Here is a 16,045-nt window from a genome sequence, read left to right as displayed (position 1 = left end):
TCGGTAACCACACTTCTGAATCGTCGGCGGTCACGTTAGGCCACGGTCTTTACCGTTTTCCCACGGGATGTGAACGGGGGAAATATCGTTAAACCTGAATAAAAATACACCACTGTTATGTACTGGTCGCCATGCCTCTAAGCGTTTCCCACACGTGCTTATTATCGTCCGCTTTTGTGGGTCAAGAAAATAACACTCTCTTCTTGATTCTTTAAGGCTTAACAAAGTTGAAATTAAATTCTGTCATCACTGGCCTGAAATTAAACAAGAGCACACGGGCGGTCCCCTGTCGCGTTAAACCATTGTTGAACTCATAAATCATGCAGTGAGTAAATGTAATGAGATTTCTCCGACGACAATGCAAATATGTCACTGTGGTAACCCGGTCATAACAAATAAACAGCAGAAATTGTCGTGCCCTTACGCGTGTCTGCCGGGCAACCGCAGCTTTCACAAAACACTCGACACGTCCGGGCGGACTTTAGTTACCAGAACGACAATCTCGAAGAGAGGACCTTTTATTTCTGCATTCACTCTTTTGGTATTTTTCCGCGAGGTTTTTGAAAATCAAGATGGGTTGTTCAGGTAGCACGCAAGCGAACCAAACTAACGCTCAGACCCCAACAAATAATCCCAGGCCCGCCTCGGCGCCTAAGGAAGCCGCTGTCAAGCCGACAGTCCGAGAAGATCCACCAGCACAACAGGAAGAGACGCCTGTCATCGATACAGACCCCAAGAAGGAGGAACAAGACAAAAATGAAGGTAAAGCTCACGTCACCACCATATTCAAACAGGTGTCATGTCGGCTGAGGCATGTATAACTGCGCACTTGGGTTGCGTTGGTTTACCTCAAAATTTGTGTGTAGATAGATATCAGGGACGTGGCATTGATTAAAAGGAGCGGCAAATCTAAGTCTAAAGTCATGTTAATATTTTAAGGAACGCGTGGGCACTATGTGAACGTTTAAAGTACAAGTTTGAGCCACGAAATATCGGGGGAACGTAGAAGGTTGCACAACAGGTGGGGCGCAGACGATAAACGAGCTCCAGCCATAATTTCCGTCAGGAAAAAAATCAGACGACTTTTTATACCACAACGTCTCTGAACAAAATTAACCACCTAAACACACCGAGAAGCGATATCGATATTGCTTGAAACATTCACACAAAATTCTACCGGCTGTAAGTTGTAAAATTGTGGGAAGAAATTTCAGAAACTCCTTGTTTGATGTTTCCGCTTGAAGTGAGTTTCTCGTGTACACGTTACACAAGGCGACTCCCCGCCATCTAAACTAACCCTGCTGAAGAACCGTCAAGTGGCGGGGGAAAGGACGTTGTTGAAACAACTGAATGCCCCTTTTGTAGTGGACGGTGTTAGTCAAATGTTCAGGTGAATAGATCAGTAACAGGTGTACAACTGTAATGGGTGTAAGGTCCTTTGTTTCAACTGAACTCTTTGGCACGGACAGTTTTGTTGGTTGTCAGTTTGTGTTTTAACAAAACCTTGGTTTGATACAGTGGGCCTGGTGTGTACTTGAGACTTCTCTGACAGGCTTTAACAAACCCTTTTTTGTTCAGACTACAATGTAAAAGATTACAAGTGAACATAAAATCAACTCACTGGTAACGTTAATGGCAATGTTTTAAAGAAGGGATTGAGTGGGGCCTGTTTAAGTTTCTTAAGGGAAGTAACGTTACAGTCAGTTTGCATTCTTTGGGTATGACAAAGTAGCACTTAAAGAGTGCGAAGTCCATTTTGGATTGTTGTGCAGCATAGAAGGTTGTCACCATGCCTACAGTTAAGTGTTTTTTGTCCCAGCTAAGTACTGTATTATGGCAACATCAGTGCTTGAGCCTAATATAGAGCCTAGCCTCCTTTAAGCTTACCTTCCTTCTCCAAGACTACCATAGGGGTTTATGTTGTCTATGCCATGTGCTTTCTTTGCTTTTGTAATGTAAAACGGTAGGAAATAAGATTATCATGAAAACTTAAATCCATTTAATTCAAATCCGACCAAATTTCGTGACTCCAAAACACTCTTTCTAAACTCAGAGCTTTACCATTCGCATTTTACCAGAGCGAAAACCTTGTTATGTTACTGCGTTGGTCCTTGTAAATTCCACCTGTCATGCACACCCAATTTCAGGCCCAGCTGGCTTTGTTCTCAGCTAGGGTGTTTACATGGTTACCAATGTTTACTATGGATACAGACTTGCTCCAGTGATTTGGGTCACATGTTTATACACCTCCCTGTGTGTGTTAACTACGACTTTGTTTGGAGAGTAAATGTTTATCATGCTACATGGTTAACAATAACGATTTATACCACAACTTGACAGGAGGGGCATTATAAATGATTGATAAAAGGTGTAAATATGGCGCAATCACTCGAGTTGTTGTGACATTTGATGCACTTTTGTCCTCAACAGAAGAGAAGAAAGATGAAGAAAAGCCGGTAACTGAAGGCGAGGGGACGTCGGATGCACCCGCAGAACAGACAGAAAGCAAACCAGGTGGGACAGTGTTTGCACTGACAAGATTAAAAACATCAGACCATGTCAGAACATCTATCATGTTACACCAGCACCAATGCTTCTACTGATTAAAAGAAGGTCTTTGTCCTATGAGGCGAAGTGTAATGATTTTTCAATAGCAGATAGCACAATGCAGCTGCCCCACCTTAAGTGCTTGGAAGCAGTGATGCACAAGATAGAGTTGCATTCTTTAGCCATGTAAGCATCTTAAAACATAATATTCGTATCATCATATTGTTCTCTGTGTGATTGTCTCTGAAAGTTGTTTTTTGCACGACTTAGTGAGATGATTATAAAAACAGAAATGAAAATGAAATAAGAAATACAAAATTTTTTTGGATCAGGTCAACCTATTTGTTTCCGTACTACAAAGTCAATTTATAATGTTACGTACTAATATTGAGGTGTGTTTCAATTCTTATCAAATGTGTATTTTGTTGATTACAGAAGATGCAGGAGAAACATCAGAGCAGCCAGCAGCAGAAGACACACCTGCCACTACAGAACAGCCCGCAGAATCTACAGAACAGCCCGCAGAATCAACAGAACAGCCTGCAGAATCCACAGAACAAGCAGCAGAGTCAACAGAACAAGCACCAGGTAAACCCTACAGATGAATCCTTCAGCTCTACGCTAAGAAAACAAAGAAATGAGACGCCCTTGTTTTGCATGTACATGTGTTCCCCCACTCCACACACACTGCCACTGTTGTTTTTTTCCGCATACCAGACACTAGGACAGCATGTTAATTGATTAACATGGAAAGCTACTAGGTAATTGTATAGGTAATCTATAGAGTCCATTTGTGGTTTGTTAATCTATAGAGTCCATTTCTGGTTCTGACTGTTCCAAGTTTTTGTTCCGAGTTTTGAATGGCCTGTCTATAAATCCTAGCTAAAAGCAATGCTTCAGCCCCATCTTGTTAGAATCAATGCAATTGCCATGTAAAATGGTTTTACCGTTATTGAAAAAGCATTTCGTCATTTCCAAATCTTCAGCTAATTTCATGGTTTCATTGTTCAAAGTGAGGAGGAAGATCACAATAACTACAAATTAGTTCAAACATTATGTTTGACCTCTTTAACCTCCTTGATGAAATGCTTTGGACCACTGACTTGAACATACATTCATTTGTTGAAAACATAAAAACTTGATATTTCGTATTCTAAAAATATTGATATTGCTGTGTTTACAATGTGTTTGTTAAAGATATTAACAAAGTTTTGTACTGGTATGGCATGAAGACAAGGACAATGCTTAACTTGTACAGTAAGCATTGTCCTTGTGTTGAAGCCGGGTCAGTACAAAACTAGGGTAGACCTTGTCTTTGGTCTTCATTATATATTCAGAAACATGGTTGTGATCCTATCTTCACATAACAGTTGCTTTCAACAGGCAGCTCAATTGTCTCGTCTGAGTGTTGATGTTTGATGTTTTGTTCTCATTAGCCACAGAAGGGCCGGCGGCAGAGCCAGCTGCAGCAGAGGGTGGGGAAGAAGCGAACAAAGAAGAGACACCCGCCCCTACAGACGCTCCGGCAGAACCTGAAGGTAAGACACACTTTGAAGTCTTCTGACAATAGCAATAATCAGTTCTACATAATGTAAATTTGATTAAGACAGCAGCACTTAAACTTGATAAGATATGGTGAGAATCAAGAGTCTTGCAGTCGAAACATTACCAAGGTCTGGCACAGAGAGATGATAGCATCAATGACTTAACATGTACTGTAAATTCGTTTAAGATAGCTGCATTCAAACTTGATAACATAAGAGTTTGCAGTTGAAACATGTAACAATAGATGAGTGCAGTAGAAGACCATGTGTAACTTGTTCAAGTATAATGTTGTTGGGTAAACGATAGTGCAATAATTTTTGTTGAGGTTTACTACACTTCAGTCCCTTAGCAACTGCATGCATTGTACTTTACATTTTCTATCAAATCTGAATCTGAAAAAAATTATTTATGCTACAGCTGCAGCACCTGAAGCCACAGAAGCACCTGCAGCTACAGAGGAACAAGCTCCAGCAGCTGAGTAAGGAACACCTGGCAGTCCTCTGGTGTCCATCATGGGCACACTAAATATGTACACAAATATTTTGTATAGTCACAAAATGTATACTATGCAATAGGAATTTTATCTCATGCCTTGTGGATGGCACTGATTGTTTTTGTGATATTATAGTGAAACTATTTTTCTGTTCTTTGTGTCACACTTTAAAAAGATATGTCTTCTTGATTCTGGGAGTGGGACATTTTTACTTTCGAGCAATTTGATGGGTGCATGTGCAATAATGACACACTACTACAGTCATTTGAACCCAGGACACTGTTAAAATTTACATTGTCCTCAGATTCCACCAGGCAAAGCAACACTTGGCCCTACATTTTCAGCAAATGTACCTGATCTGAGGTATACACCATTAGGCAATATTACAGTTTATTGTTGTATTTGGGCGATGCAATATTCAGATGAGGAGGTCATCTCAACAATATTACCTTTCGCTAGGTTGCCATATACATGTCATACACATCAGTATTACAAACTTACAACAGTCTAAGGTATGCTTTGGGATAGGAGACTTGAAAATATGCATTAAGATTGTTGACATACATTACCAATTGAGGTATAACTGTCCTTTTGGCAAGTCCAACCTTGAACTAAAATGAAGAAATACAGGGGGAGTGTCTGTGCCTTTCAAACCAATCTATCAGAATAGTACATTGATTTTTCATTCTTTTCTTGCCATGTTGGCTATCATGTACAAAGGTGTATATGTTGTACATTTTGTAGCAGAAACATATATCTCGTAGATTTTTCAAAATGTAATTATTGCAGAAGTTGCACTATTCGTCTGATAAATACAATTATAAGGCTCAGCATGATAAGCATTATTAGCAGGTACCACCATGGCGTGATGCAATATGACACCTTTATCATTATTGTACCAAAGACTGTTATGAGGTTATATATTAAGTAAAAGGAGACGGTATGGTAAAAGATGTTGTTCTCCAAACTTAGTACATTGTACATTGTCAAGTTCTTTTCCTATAATTCGGCAACATGTTTGTAACAAATGTATACTGTTTTTATTAGGTATTATAACAAAAGTCTACCTAAAGAACACAATTATGAAATTATCCTCTATGATAACACTTTATTATTTGAAATCATTTTTTAAAGAATCAAACTGACATTCGTACTGAGCTCATGAAAAACCTTGACAAATACGTCATGATAAAATCATTGAAACTGAAATTGAGCCATCAGTTTACCATCTCCTTTTACTTTGAATCTGTGTGAAATATTTGCACAAATGAATCCTCAAAAACACAAACCATTGTCTTCAACAAAAGTGAAATGTAAAATTACTTGGAAGTAGATTGTTCTCAATGGTAAATGACTTCTCCTGCCATTTTTTTCCTTTCATCATATTTAAGCTTTCAGTTAGTCATCATATATCAGTATTCTGGTAAAGAAAAGATGGTGTCATCTATGACAGATGATAACGAGTGTTGTATATTCATTTGTATAGATTTTTAACCGAACGGATGGAAACCTGTATTACTATATAGCCTTTGTGGATACACATACACATGTATACTGTATTCCTTGCCATTTTATGCACAATGAATATGGACTTTATATTTATCACAGCTTATAGAGTTTAGATAGCTTCTGTTCGTTTGTTTTTCCTATAGAAGTGGAAAATGGTGAATAGTGTACAATGGAATGGGAATATTCAAATTTAAAATATATTTACAATGTATATATGTATTGTGTCTGATCAGACATTGACTGAAAAGGAAAAGATGAATGATATTTGATAGATCTTTGCCTCTTGTGCATTTTTATGTACTGTATATCAGCTTGTTGATTGGATCCACATTTAAGTATATATTTCAAAACATAGGCTGTCTAGACTACTAGGAGACTTTTTTGACAAAAAAATTGATATTACACAGAAAAACGCAGAATATAGTTTTTTCGTACACTGTACTGCATCAATTCATTACAGAAACCTATCTATGAAACTTAAGTGAATGGTCCTTCATAAAGTATGGATTTTAGTATCATCAATGAAAATTTTGAGATTTACACAAAGTCCAACCCAGTCTAGACAACCAGAATTTTACCCAAATCTCTTTATTATATATACATTGCATATTGTTAGGAAAGGTAACAAAAATTATCTGTCTACAATTTTCATCCGTCCTGAGATCAGTAGTAGCATACGTCTCTTCAAAACTACTTCAATATACCTCAATCTAAGTGAAACATCTTCTCTATACTATTTTTGTAAAAGTTTAAAGAAATGATATGGCTTGTATGGAAACATAGTAAGCATGGTAAAAATCCAATAAAAGTAGCTTCACTTCCAAATGCACTGTATTATTTCTTGAATACATATTTAGCAAAAGTCTTGAATACATAATTTTGACAATATTAATTTTCCCTTACTCTCAAGTTTCAAAAGTCATAGAATGTTCTTTTCAGTTATTTTGAAATTCATCATAAAAAAAACATAAAAGACAGCACATCAAAATTCTGCTGACTCAACAAAACCTTTTAGTTTTAAAGGGGTATAGGATAAAGTCTAGTAAGTATGTCACATTTATCAAGTACATAGTTGACTGTTACATGAACTTAACCTTTAGCACACTGAAGCAGCCATTTGGTATCCAATTCCCTATTGGTTAATACACCGCTAGAGTTAGGCAGCAGGGAGAAGGTTAAAATGCACTTTCTCTAAACAGGTGATCTCCAACATAACTGCACCTAACTAGATACAGACAAATCCACTGATTAAAATTCAAATATGGGCTTCTTTCTTTCCTTCGCATTTGCCTTTACACAAACAGACTGTGTCCATAGCAGCCACAAGAAACAAGACAGATTAAGATACGCCTGCTTCTACGACAATCCCTTGCATGCACCTGTCCTATTATACTGCTGGCTGACTACTAAGAAACAGAAAATAACAGACTAAATGCACCCTGGTGACTAGGCCATCACAGGAACAACGGATAGGTCTTAAAAGTAGGTTACAGTATTCAATCCATGAGGACTGACCTCTCTTCATTATTCATGGCACGCACTGTGAAATGACAGTACCCAATACCCCAGGGTACAATAGAATTTAATCACATGGTGTCACCGCCTGTAGGCTTCAGCTAACCTTTGAAACGAAGTGACTCGCGCAGCGACCTGCGTGTAGATTTCCCATTCTCACGCAGATACTAACCATTGAAGAAATTCATTTAGACCTAAAACAGAAAATACATTCAAGCTTTTTTCAAAAGTATCTTTTAATATCCTGTTTCAAAAATTACACAATTTTTATGTTTGATGTTAACGTTACATGTATGCCGCTATACGTGCTGCTGAGTACTCAATACAGTTTAGACGCTGTTTTAATTTTGCGCGATGTTTTATTACTGAAGAACTTTATTGGACGACGGTACAAGGTATGACAAGAATTCGTTGACATAACACAAAGTGGAAGTATAGAATAAGACTTAACATTATAATTACTAATACAATACAATAAGGGCTAGTATACGTTTTCGATATTGTGTTATATTTACTTAAGCAGGCTTAAGCAGTCATTTAAAATTCTGGGTATAAATTATCTCTAGTCAAATGGTTTTAAGCATCCCCATGGGCTTCAACCGATTCAATATTTTGCCATGGCAACTCATGCAGACACTTTTCTAAATTTGTTGTATTACTTGCATTGTTAAGGAGTGTATTATAGGCCCGAGACACTGACATACACAAGGTAAGATATTATACTATCAAAACCCTTCTTGAGAAAGGGCCCAATGCCAAACTTGACCCTCATCTTGTTTAAACATACCAAATATCATCACAATCCGCCTGTAGCTTCTTATACTCCGTATGCTAACAAACGCAAGCAGAAATGTCTATATCATGCTATAATATTGCATTATCAAAGGTGTGTTGCAGTTCTCAGCCATGTCGCTAAGTTGTGTTGCTGATCCCTGAAATTTTGATACCAAATGCCATTCAGTTCCTATATGTGGCCATGGCGCTGCCAGGTCGCCCTCATGTTCTTATCATACAAGAATGTAGGGGCGCTCAGATGGGGTGCATATTTATGAAAACTATCTATGAATATTCGAGTTAATACATATGCACGTATAGTATCAAACAATTGATATTTCAATGATGGCTTTAGCTCATTTAATGATATGGGTACAATTACATCGATATTCGAAGTTTAAAGAAAGCACACAGTGCTGTTTCCTATAGATACATGTAGGTCTACGATAAACTCTCGTACCAACAAGAAATTTAAGATCTCATACCACTGCGAAGAGGTTTTGTGAATTTCTCCTTCATTATTGTGTGTTTCTCGCCAATTCTGTCTTTGCATGACCCGAGCCAAGCCTGCGGCACCAACTGTGCGCCCGGCCTTCCATGCTGCAAGTCTCCAGTTACACCATTTTCCGTCTCACATCCTGCCACTTTGGACCCGGTCCAGCGGGAAAAAACTTTCACACACAAACATGGAAACAAACGAACCGAAAACAATACCTCCGTTTTCAAGGGAGAGACGTCCATATACTGTAAATGCAGAAATGTTCGCGGTGGCATTATGTACGAGGTTTTCACGCCGACCGTTTCACCGCGAACTTGAAACCACCGCGAACATTTTTGCCCAATACTGTAGCAGCATGTGACTACAGCGCTGCCGCGAACTGAAAACCACCACTAACACTCCATTTTCCCCTTAGCGCGAAATAAAAACCACGCGAACTAAAATGCATTTACCGTATTACATTTATTAGAAAGAGAATAATAGACGTTTTACATGGGAAAACCAAGTCTTCTTTATTTGCCCAAGTGTGTTCTTGGACGCGGTTGAAAATTGAACATTCCTCCTTTACATATCTTCTTTACAAATCAGAATACGTGATCTGTTAATAAATACTTAATTACGATATAGATGATGATGGATAGATCAAGTCCTAATTGATACACTTCTAGTTATCAAAGAAACGTGGGTATTGGCATTTCTAATGCTGCAGGTATGTGGATAAATGTCATGGTTAAACGATTGCAAACATATTTTGCACTGCTTAACAATATACCAAATTGACAAAAATACGAAATTGCAAAAAAAGCTCTGAACTGCTTATCAACGAAACGTTAGTAGTGGCATCACTAATGCTACAGGTATTTGGATAAATGTCATGGTTAAAAGATTCTTAACATATTTGCGCACACACTGAGTAACAATATACCAAATTGACGAAAATACGAAAGTGCAAAAAACCCAGCTCCAAACTGTGTATCAAAGAAACGTGGGTATTGGCATTACTAATGCTACAGGTATGTAAATAAATGTCACGGTTAAAAGATTGCGAACATATTTTGCACAGAATATCGTTATACTAAATTGACGAAAATACGAAAGTGCAAAAAAAACAGCCCCAAACTGCCCGGCGGGGCATCGGTTAGGACGTCACTACTGTCCATTCGGCCCCACGTACTGCAGTTGTCCCGGCCCGGTTGGATGGTCAATTTTCTGCGAAATGGCGACGGCCAATTTAATGAAACCCTACAGTGGCCAAACTTCCCTGGCAAATATTCTCCCTATCCTATAGCCAGCGAGTTTGTCTGGTAGACACTAGTGGCTTCAAACTGATACTTGTGTATGCTGAAACCAACCATCATTTATATCTCCGTCACAAAATCCCCTCCCCTCAATTTGGCGTTTATTTTTTGGGGCAGCGCTGATTCGCGATTTTCAAATTTTATATCGGGTCCAGGGACTTTAGCTGGCGGAGGGAAATCGTATTGCCGCCAGTTACAGTTAAAAATCACCCCCCCCCCCCAAAAAAAATAAGCCCAGATGGCCTGCAAAGGAGGCTACTTATCACAAGATGGCTTTGTCAGTTAGGCCATACTGATTTGATTATATGGATGACATCCTATGGACACCCCAAAACCGATGCGAGCGTACAAAAGAAAAAAGAATTATACGACATCAATATTTTGGCAACTTACGGTTTATGTTTGTTCATTTTGAAGATTCTTTGTACCATTTACAATATGGTCACGAACGCTTTTTAAACGGACGAAAATTGATGCGCGCCCGGATGTCGTCCATATAGTTAAGCCAGGGTGGCCTTACTCAAATTCAAACTCCAGCCCAGATCCTGCCATCCGCTCACGATACTTCTGGTCCAACTTGGCACTCTGCTCGGCCGAGTAGTGGTCCTTCCAATCTCCAACGATACCTTTGACGACATAAAGTAGAACATTATATTTGTCTTGTCATAGATTTGAATATGAGACAACAATCATATTTTCTATGTATGTTGAATATCAACCTAAACCTCCTATCTACTACGTATGCAATGGGAGAAGACTCGATTCATTTGATAATCCTACCTTTCCTGACGACGTCCTTCCTGATTGTCCCTGCTAAAGTCTTCCTTATTGATTCCATGCTGCAGTTGGTAAACACACGGGACAGATCTTCATCGGTCAGCTCTTTCTCCAGAAAGGCTGCTATGGTCTTCACCCACGAGGGGAAATCCTGAATACAAGTTTTATTTAAACATCAGCACCGTAACTTTAACTTCAATTACGCCTTATATTCACAGTTCTTCGCTCTGTCTCCAAGTAGTTATGAACGTTTTACTGGTTTGATGTATTTATCTATCCGTTATACAAAACAGTTACTCAAGCAACTGGATATGATTTTGGAAACGGTCAGCCGTTTCAAGTAGCATCCACTACTTTTCGGCAGTGACACAGAGCCAAATTTGTCGATGAGCAGGTTTTAACCACGACCTATGAATCGATATGAAAACAAAGTGAAGACAATTTTAGATAGTCCAATAGGAAAAATGCTGCCATACACTATGAAAGAACATCAAATACAACAGCACTGAATCAGACAAATATGCACACCTCACCTTTTTCATGTCTTCGTACTTGACAAAGAGGAAATGGGGGTCATCTTTCCTTTGCCACCAGCCCAGCACGTGATCAAAGTAGTCACCATAAACAACTGTGATGTCAACATAAAACCGCTTAAAACCTGCTGCAGATGAATAAATGTGCAAGCCTTTTACCATCTAGATCAATTTGAATCCAAAACCGATGCGAGTGTGCGAATAAAAAATGTTTGGCAAAAAAGCTGCCTTCATTATAAAATATTTGTGGTCAAGAAGGATAAACAAAAGTCAACACACTGAGCATGGTAGACCAAAAAATAGATTCTTCATTTTTGTTCGTTCAAAACTTCTTCTTTGACTTTGGACTTGACGTCGGCATTCTACGACATTATTTTCCGTTTTCTGAAATATTGTTTTTTGCAATTCTCAGAGATCTAGCTATTTAGCACATTTATTGTTATCTATTGTTGAGAAAAGTATTTTATTCAATACACGTGTTAAGCACATTTACATGTGTTAACAATTGGCAACGCATCTCAAACTCATAAGATAACTACTACGGAACTTGAAATCCCTTACTATTGATTCAATTAGCTAGCATGCCTCTAACTCATTAAATCACTAGAAAGAGAATCTAGAAATCCCTTATAATATATATATAGTAGCGATTTAATGTGCTAGCATGCCTCTAACTAGCACAACTTTTTCACTTATGATGACTTCGTCTTTTGGCATCTTTTGCTAATACTTTCTCAGCATGTATTTTCTCATTTTGCGACAGCCTTTAACGATTTACAGTTTTTCGTATTTTTGGAAACAGATGAAAAGTGATGCGCGCGCGGATGTCATCCATACAATCAAATCAACATGGCCTTATCGACAGCAGGTTCATACTGACGCTAGCTAGACCTATACACGGAAAAGCTCTGGTCTTCAAAACTTGTCACTTGGCCAGCAATAAAAGCATAAAATTATGAAATATTTTCTAGCCTTTAAAATATCTAGGTAAGTAAGTGTCGAACCAGGCATTGTAAAATGATTACATCTTTGGAAGTAACTTAGATTATTGCTGTTACATAAAACAGTAAGTTACAGCTTTAAATGCCGTTCTGTTGGACCTTGAAAACTAAATCAAAATTCAATATTCTCCATATATAAGGCCGAGTACAGCAATGTACATTCCACACTTAACTAATGCAAACTCACGTGTTCCATCCAGGAAGTCTTTTGCGTGTTGCTCCCAAGATTCAGGAGACGTAGTAAACTGGAAATTTTGTCGGAAATAGTAGTACGACACAGAGACATCCTTGGGGTTTCGCAAAATGACGATGACTTTCACCTACAAAGGAAAAAACCCAGATTCAACGTAAATGATATGTTTGCCCCGGTACATTGACATTCATCCGTAGAAATATGCAATCTTTAACGTAAATGCCATATCAAAATGATATTTCATACTTCCATGTAGCTGATGATATCCTTGATCATGTCCATTGTCCTTTTTTTGTCTCGGCATGAAAGTTTCTCTGTGTTCATATCTGAGCTGTCTTCCACCCGACAAGATTAAACCCTTCTTCAGATTCAAATAACGATTCGCTTGGGACACGTGACCTTAAGAACACGTTACGTCAGCAGTTGGTCAAAGGTGCCAGGAAGTCTATACCGCCCCCTGTCTCTGTTGACTGAGTAATGGTTGGACGGTGCCCTGATGACTCTATGTTTTGAACCCAGCTCATTATTATCGAAGATCTTGTAAAACATTTCGGTGATTTTATTCATCGTGCTGGATGACAACTCAAATATCATCATCGTAATTTCATTAAGATGCAAATACGCTACTAAACCTTGTTGATTGGAGTTGACAGGCCTGGAGGTGCCAGCTGAAATGGAAGATGGGTCCATATCAGCCGAGGAGATGGAGCCTGTTGTAGCTGGGCGTAGACTGGCTGTGTCTCATATCCCATGTCTGGCACTGTCTCCAATACCTTCGCAAATTTTGTTTCAGGCTTTCCATCCAGAATTTCATGCACGATCTGATACGTCCAACTTGTGCCTGGGAGGAAAACCAGATGTTAATGATGTTTCTGACAACTTCACTTGCATTGTGGTCAACCTGTTTTTGAAAGAAAACGATTTTTTGCAAAATAAGGTATGATGTTAAAATGTCAGCGTCATCAGATATTAGATTTATACAATTAGCTCAAACTCTGAAGTACACCTACCGCTTTTGGGATAGCTTAATACGACCACATCTCCGTCGCGCATCTCGAAAGTCTTCATCGCATCCAGGCTCTCCTTAGGAGCTAGGAAAGTCATCGGAATTCCCTCATACTCATACTCATACTTGTACTTGGTCGCGGGAGGCTGATTTGGTGGTCTATCTTCAGACGATGCCATTCTGAAAGGCGGACACCTGTTATTACTTTCGCCAAGAATGTTATGCTTTTGGTAGCGTTGATAGTGATGCTTGCAACGGTGTGGTTAATAACTAGCAGCACAGCATCAGAAGCTATGGATGGATTGATATGCATTTGGTACGCGGTTAGGTTTTGACCAATGGAAGAAACTATTACAATTGTGGTCCTCTGGTGAATCTCCTTGGTGCTACATCAAAACTTCCGTTTTTTCTCAGGTCTTCTAGCTTGTGCTCGAGAAGATGTGACATGAATTTTGGTCCTCTAGCAGCTTCCCTTGGTACTACAGGTGTTTTAGTTGTATATTTTGAAACAGGGTAGATCATGAATGGATACAATTATGATTTTTGACGTGTAGGTAACCTTGATGAATGTCAACATAATTGTATGTAGATTATGCAACATGTTACTTTATTTACAAAATTCTATTTCAATGGTGCTCAATGACAGGAACTTCATTTACATACCATGTAACTTGGTTAAAGAGCAACATTAATGGATATAATTGCATGATGCAAGAGGAGATTGTATAATAAATTAGTGGTTTATGATGGACTAATCATACTAGTGACACACATAAGTTCGATAAAGTTAAATATCATCCGACATAAATGATTCAATTTGAACATCAGTTGCATTATTAATGAGGAAATGCTACAATAGCTTTCGGAAGAAGGCTAGGACTTTCATATTTGCAACATACGTAATTTGAAAAGAGGAGATTTCATGTAAATTATAGTAAGAAGATACTTGGCATATCTAATGAGCAAAGGCTGCACTTTGCCATTGGTAAATGATGTCTATTTCATATATGTGACACATTCAAATTAATGTAGAAGTGAGCATTTAAGTCATATAACGTTATTATTCAAATTAGGTGATTTCCCTGGTCACTAATGACCTTGCTTGGCGAATTCACGGGGTCGTCTTCCTGTTTCCTCAATTACTGTCATTTTTTAAAACCTAACCGGAAGGCAGCATATTTGACCTGACTGGTTGGTGCTCAGCACCAAGAAGCGTCAGATTTCATCGACCACTCAAAATCACGACCATAGGCCTTCAAGAACACGAGATGTCGAACGTGGAAGTTCCGCTGCAGTACCTACGCTGGAGAACTAACACAGCTACATGTTAGACATGTTAGAAGAGCTCAATTATCACCTCTTACAAGGCCCGGAGGCTCCTAAGGGTTTCTTTTCGTCTGTTGCATGAGTAGGAATGTTGGTTATTTTGTGACAGCTAATATTGTTTTAAAAGAACATTAACACGTACGCCAGTTGATATAAAGTTCACTGCTGGATATGTGACAGACAAGAAAGTACCGTAACCTGTTTACGGCCCTGGTGGGTTGTTGACGTTTCACTGATACTGCCTGCGGAGGTAGTTTGCCTTTAACTACCTGTGCACCCTGACCTATGTGCCTAGTGACGTCGTCCCGTGTCATACCGGAGTGAAAACTTCAGTCAATTTGCCCAGCTGCTGCCGGTTCAGGCAATTCGTGAGGTGAACCCAAGGTCCACTTTCAAGATCAGCCATGCAGGGTCCCGAGGTGGGTACGGTCCTGAAGGTTAGGGCTTAGCCTGGGTACCAGACCACCGCGCTACAGTTGTTAATCCTCCAACCGGGGAAGCAAATTGCCCCGCCATCACATCTAACGTTAGCACACGGTCCCTAGTTATTCCTCGCGCGATAGATATTAGAGATCGGGTGCCAACTGTATCTCCCACTAGGCCTTCCCCGGCCAAAAGGGGTTATCGTCTCGCGAAGGATCTGGTACCAATGCTAATCAGGGCTTGGATCCGACGTATTTTTTTGTCGAGACTCGGGCTAAAATCAACAGGGGCCCGCCCAAATCAACAAAAGCAGCCACTGTGAGTCTCATGGGGCCAGAACTAGTGCACAAAAGACAATAAGGAATACCTCTATGAAATGGATTATTTTGTTTAAAAATTTGAGAAACTAAATTATACCCGGAATTATAATATAAATGATATCTAATATTTGAACTTTAATAAAATATTTGAACTTTAGTACACTCCTGTATCAGGTAGAGCATTGTAGAGCTTCTGTAGTTATAAATGCCATGCTTTTGTACCTTGTACAATTGTTGTGCAATAAAATTATTATCATTTCCGTATAAATCCATGTGTTCGATAATG

General features: G+C 39.0%; 2 protein-coding genes across 5 annotated transcripts; one reads left to right on the top strand and one right to left on the bottom strand.

The window, feature by feature from the left end:
* The first annotated feature begins 377 nt into the window (after positions 1-377).
* On the top strand, positions 378-6,919 carry LOC136428490 (cytochrome c1-like). Of its 2 annotated transcripts, none has more exons than XM_066418045.1 (5): positions 378-762; positions 2,431-2,514; positions 2,983-3,135; positions 3,990-4,085; positions 4,510-6,919. In XM_066418045.1, the coding sequence occupies exons 1-5, from the start codon at positions 573-575 to the stop codon at positions 4,572-4,574; spliced, it is 588 nt and encodes a 195-aa protein (XP_066274142.1). In that variant the 5' UTR covers positions 378-572; the 3' UTR covers positions 4,575-6,919. The 2 variants fall into 2 exon arrangements, with proteins under 2 accessions (XP_066274142.1, XP_066274141.1); XM_066418044.1 differs by having other exon boundaries at positions 385-762; positions 3,984-4,085.
* A 2,410-nt stretch (positions 6,920-9,329) lies between these two features.
* On the bottom strand, positions 9,330-16,007 carry LOC136428487 (sulfotransferase 6B1-like). Of its 3 annotated transcripts, none has more exons than XM_066418038.1 (7): positions 15,209-16,007; positions 13,695-13,870; positions 13,317-13,525; positions 12,679-12,811; positions 11,491-11,585; positions 10,961-11,108; positions 9,330-10,806 (listed from the first exon to the last, which is right to left on the bottom strand). In XM_066418038.1, the coding sequence occupies exons 1-7, from the start codon at positions 15,328-15,330 to the stop codon at positions 10,697-10,699; spliced, it is 993 nt and encodes a 330-aa protein (XP_066274135.1). In that variant the 5' UTR covers positions 15,331-16,007; the 3' UTR covers positions 9,330-10,696. The 3 variants fall into 3 exon arrangements, with proteins under 3 accessions (XP_066274135.1, XP_066274136.1, XP_066274137.1); XM_066418039.1 differs by having other exon boundaries at positions 15,215-16,007; XM_066418040.1 differs by having other exon boundaries at positions 15,159-15,310.
* Between the last annotated feature and the right edge of the window lie 38 nt (positions 16,008-16,045).

This window comes from Branchiostoma lanceolatum, chromosome 2, assembly GCF_035083965.1.
Source record: "Branchiostoma lanceolatum isolate klBraLanc5 chromosome 2, klBraLanc5.hap2, whole genome shotgun sequence".
In the NCBI taxonomy this organism is placed as follows: domain Eukaryota; kingdom Metazoa; phylum Chordata; class Leptocardii; order Amphioxiformes; family Branchiostomatidae; genus Branchiostoma; species Branchiostoma lanceolatum.
This window is presented reverse-complemented; position numbering and strand designations above follow the sequence as displayed.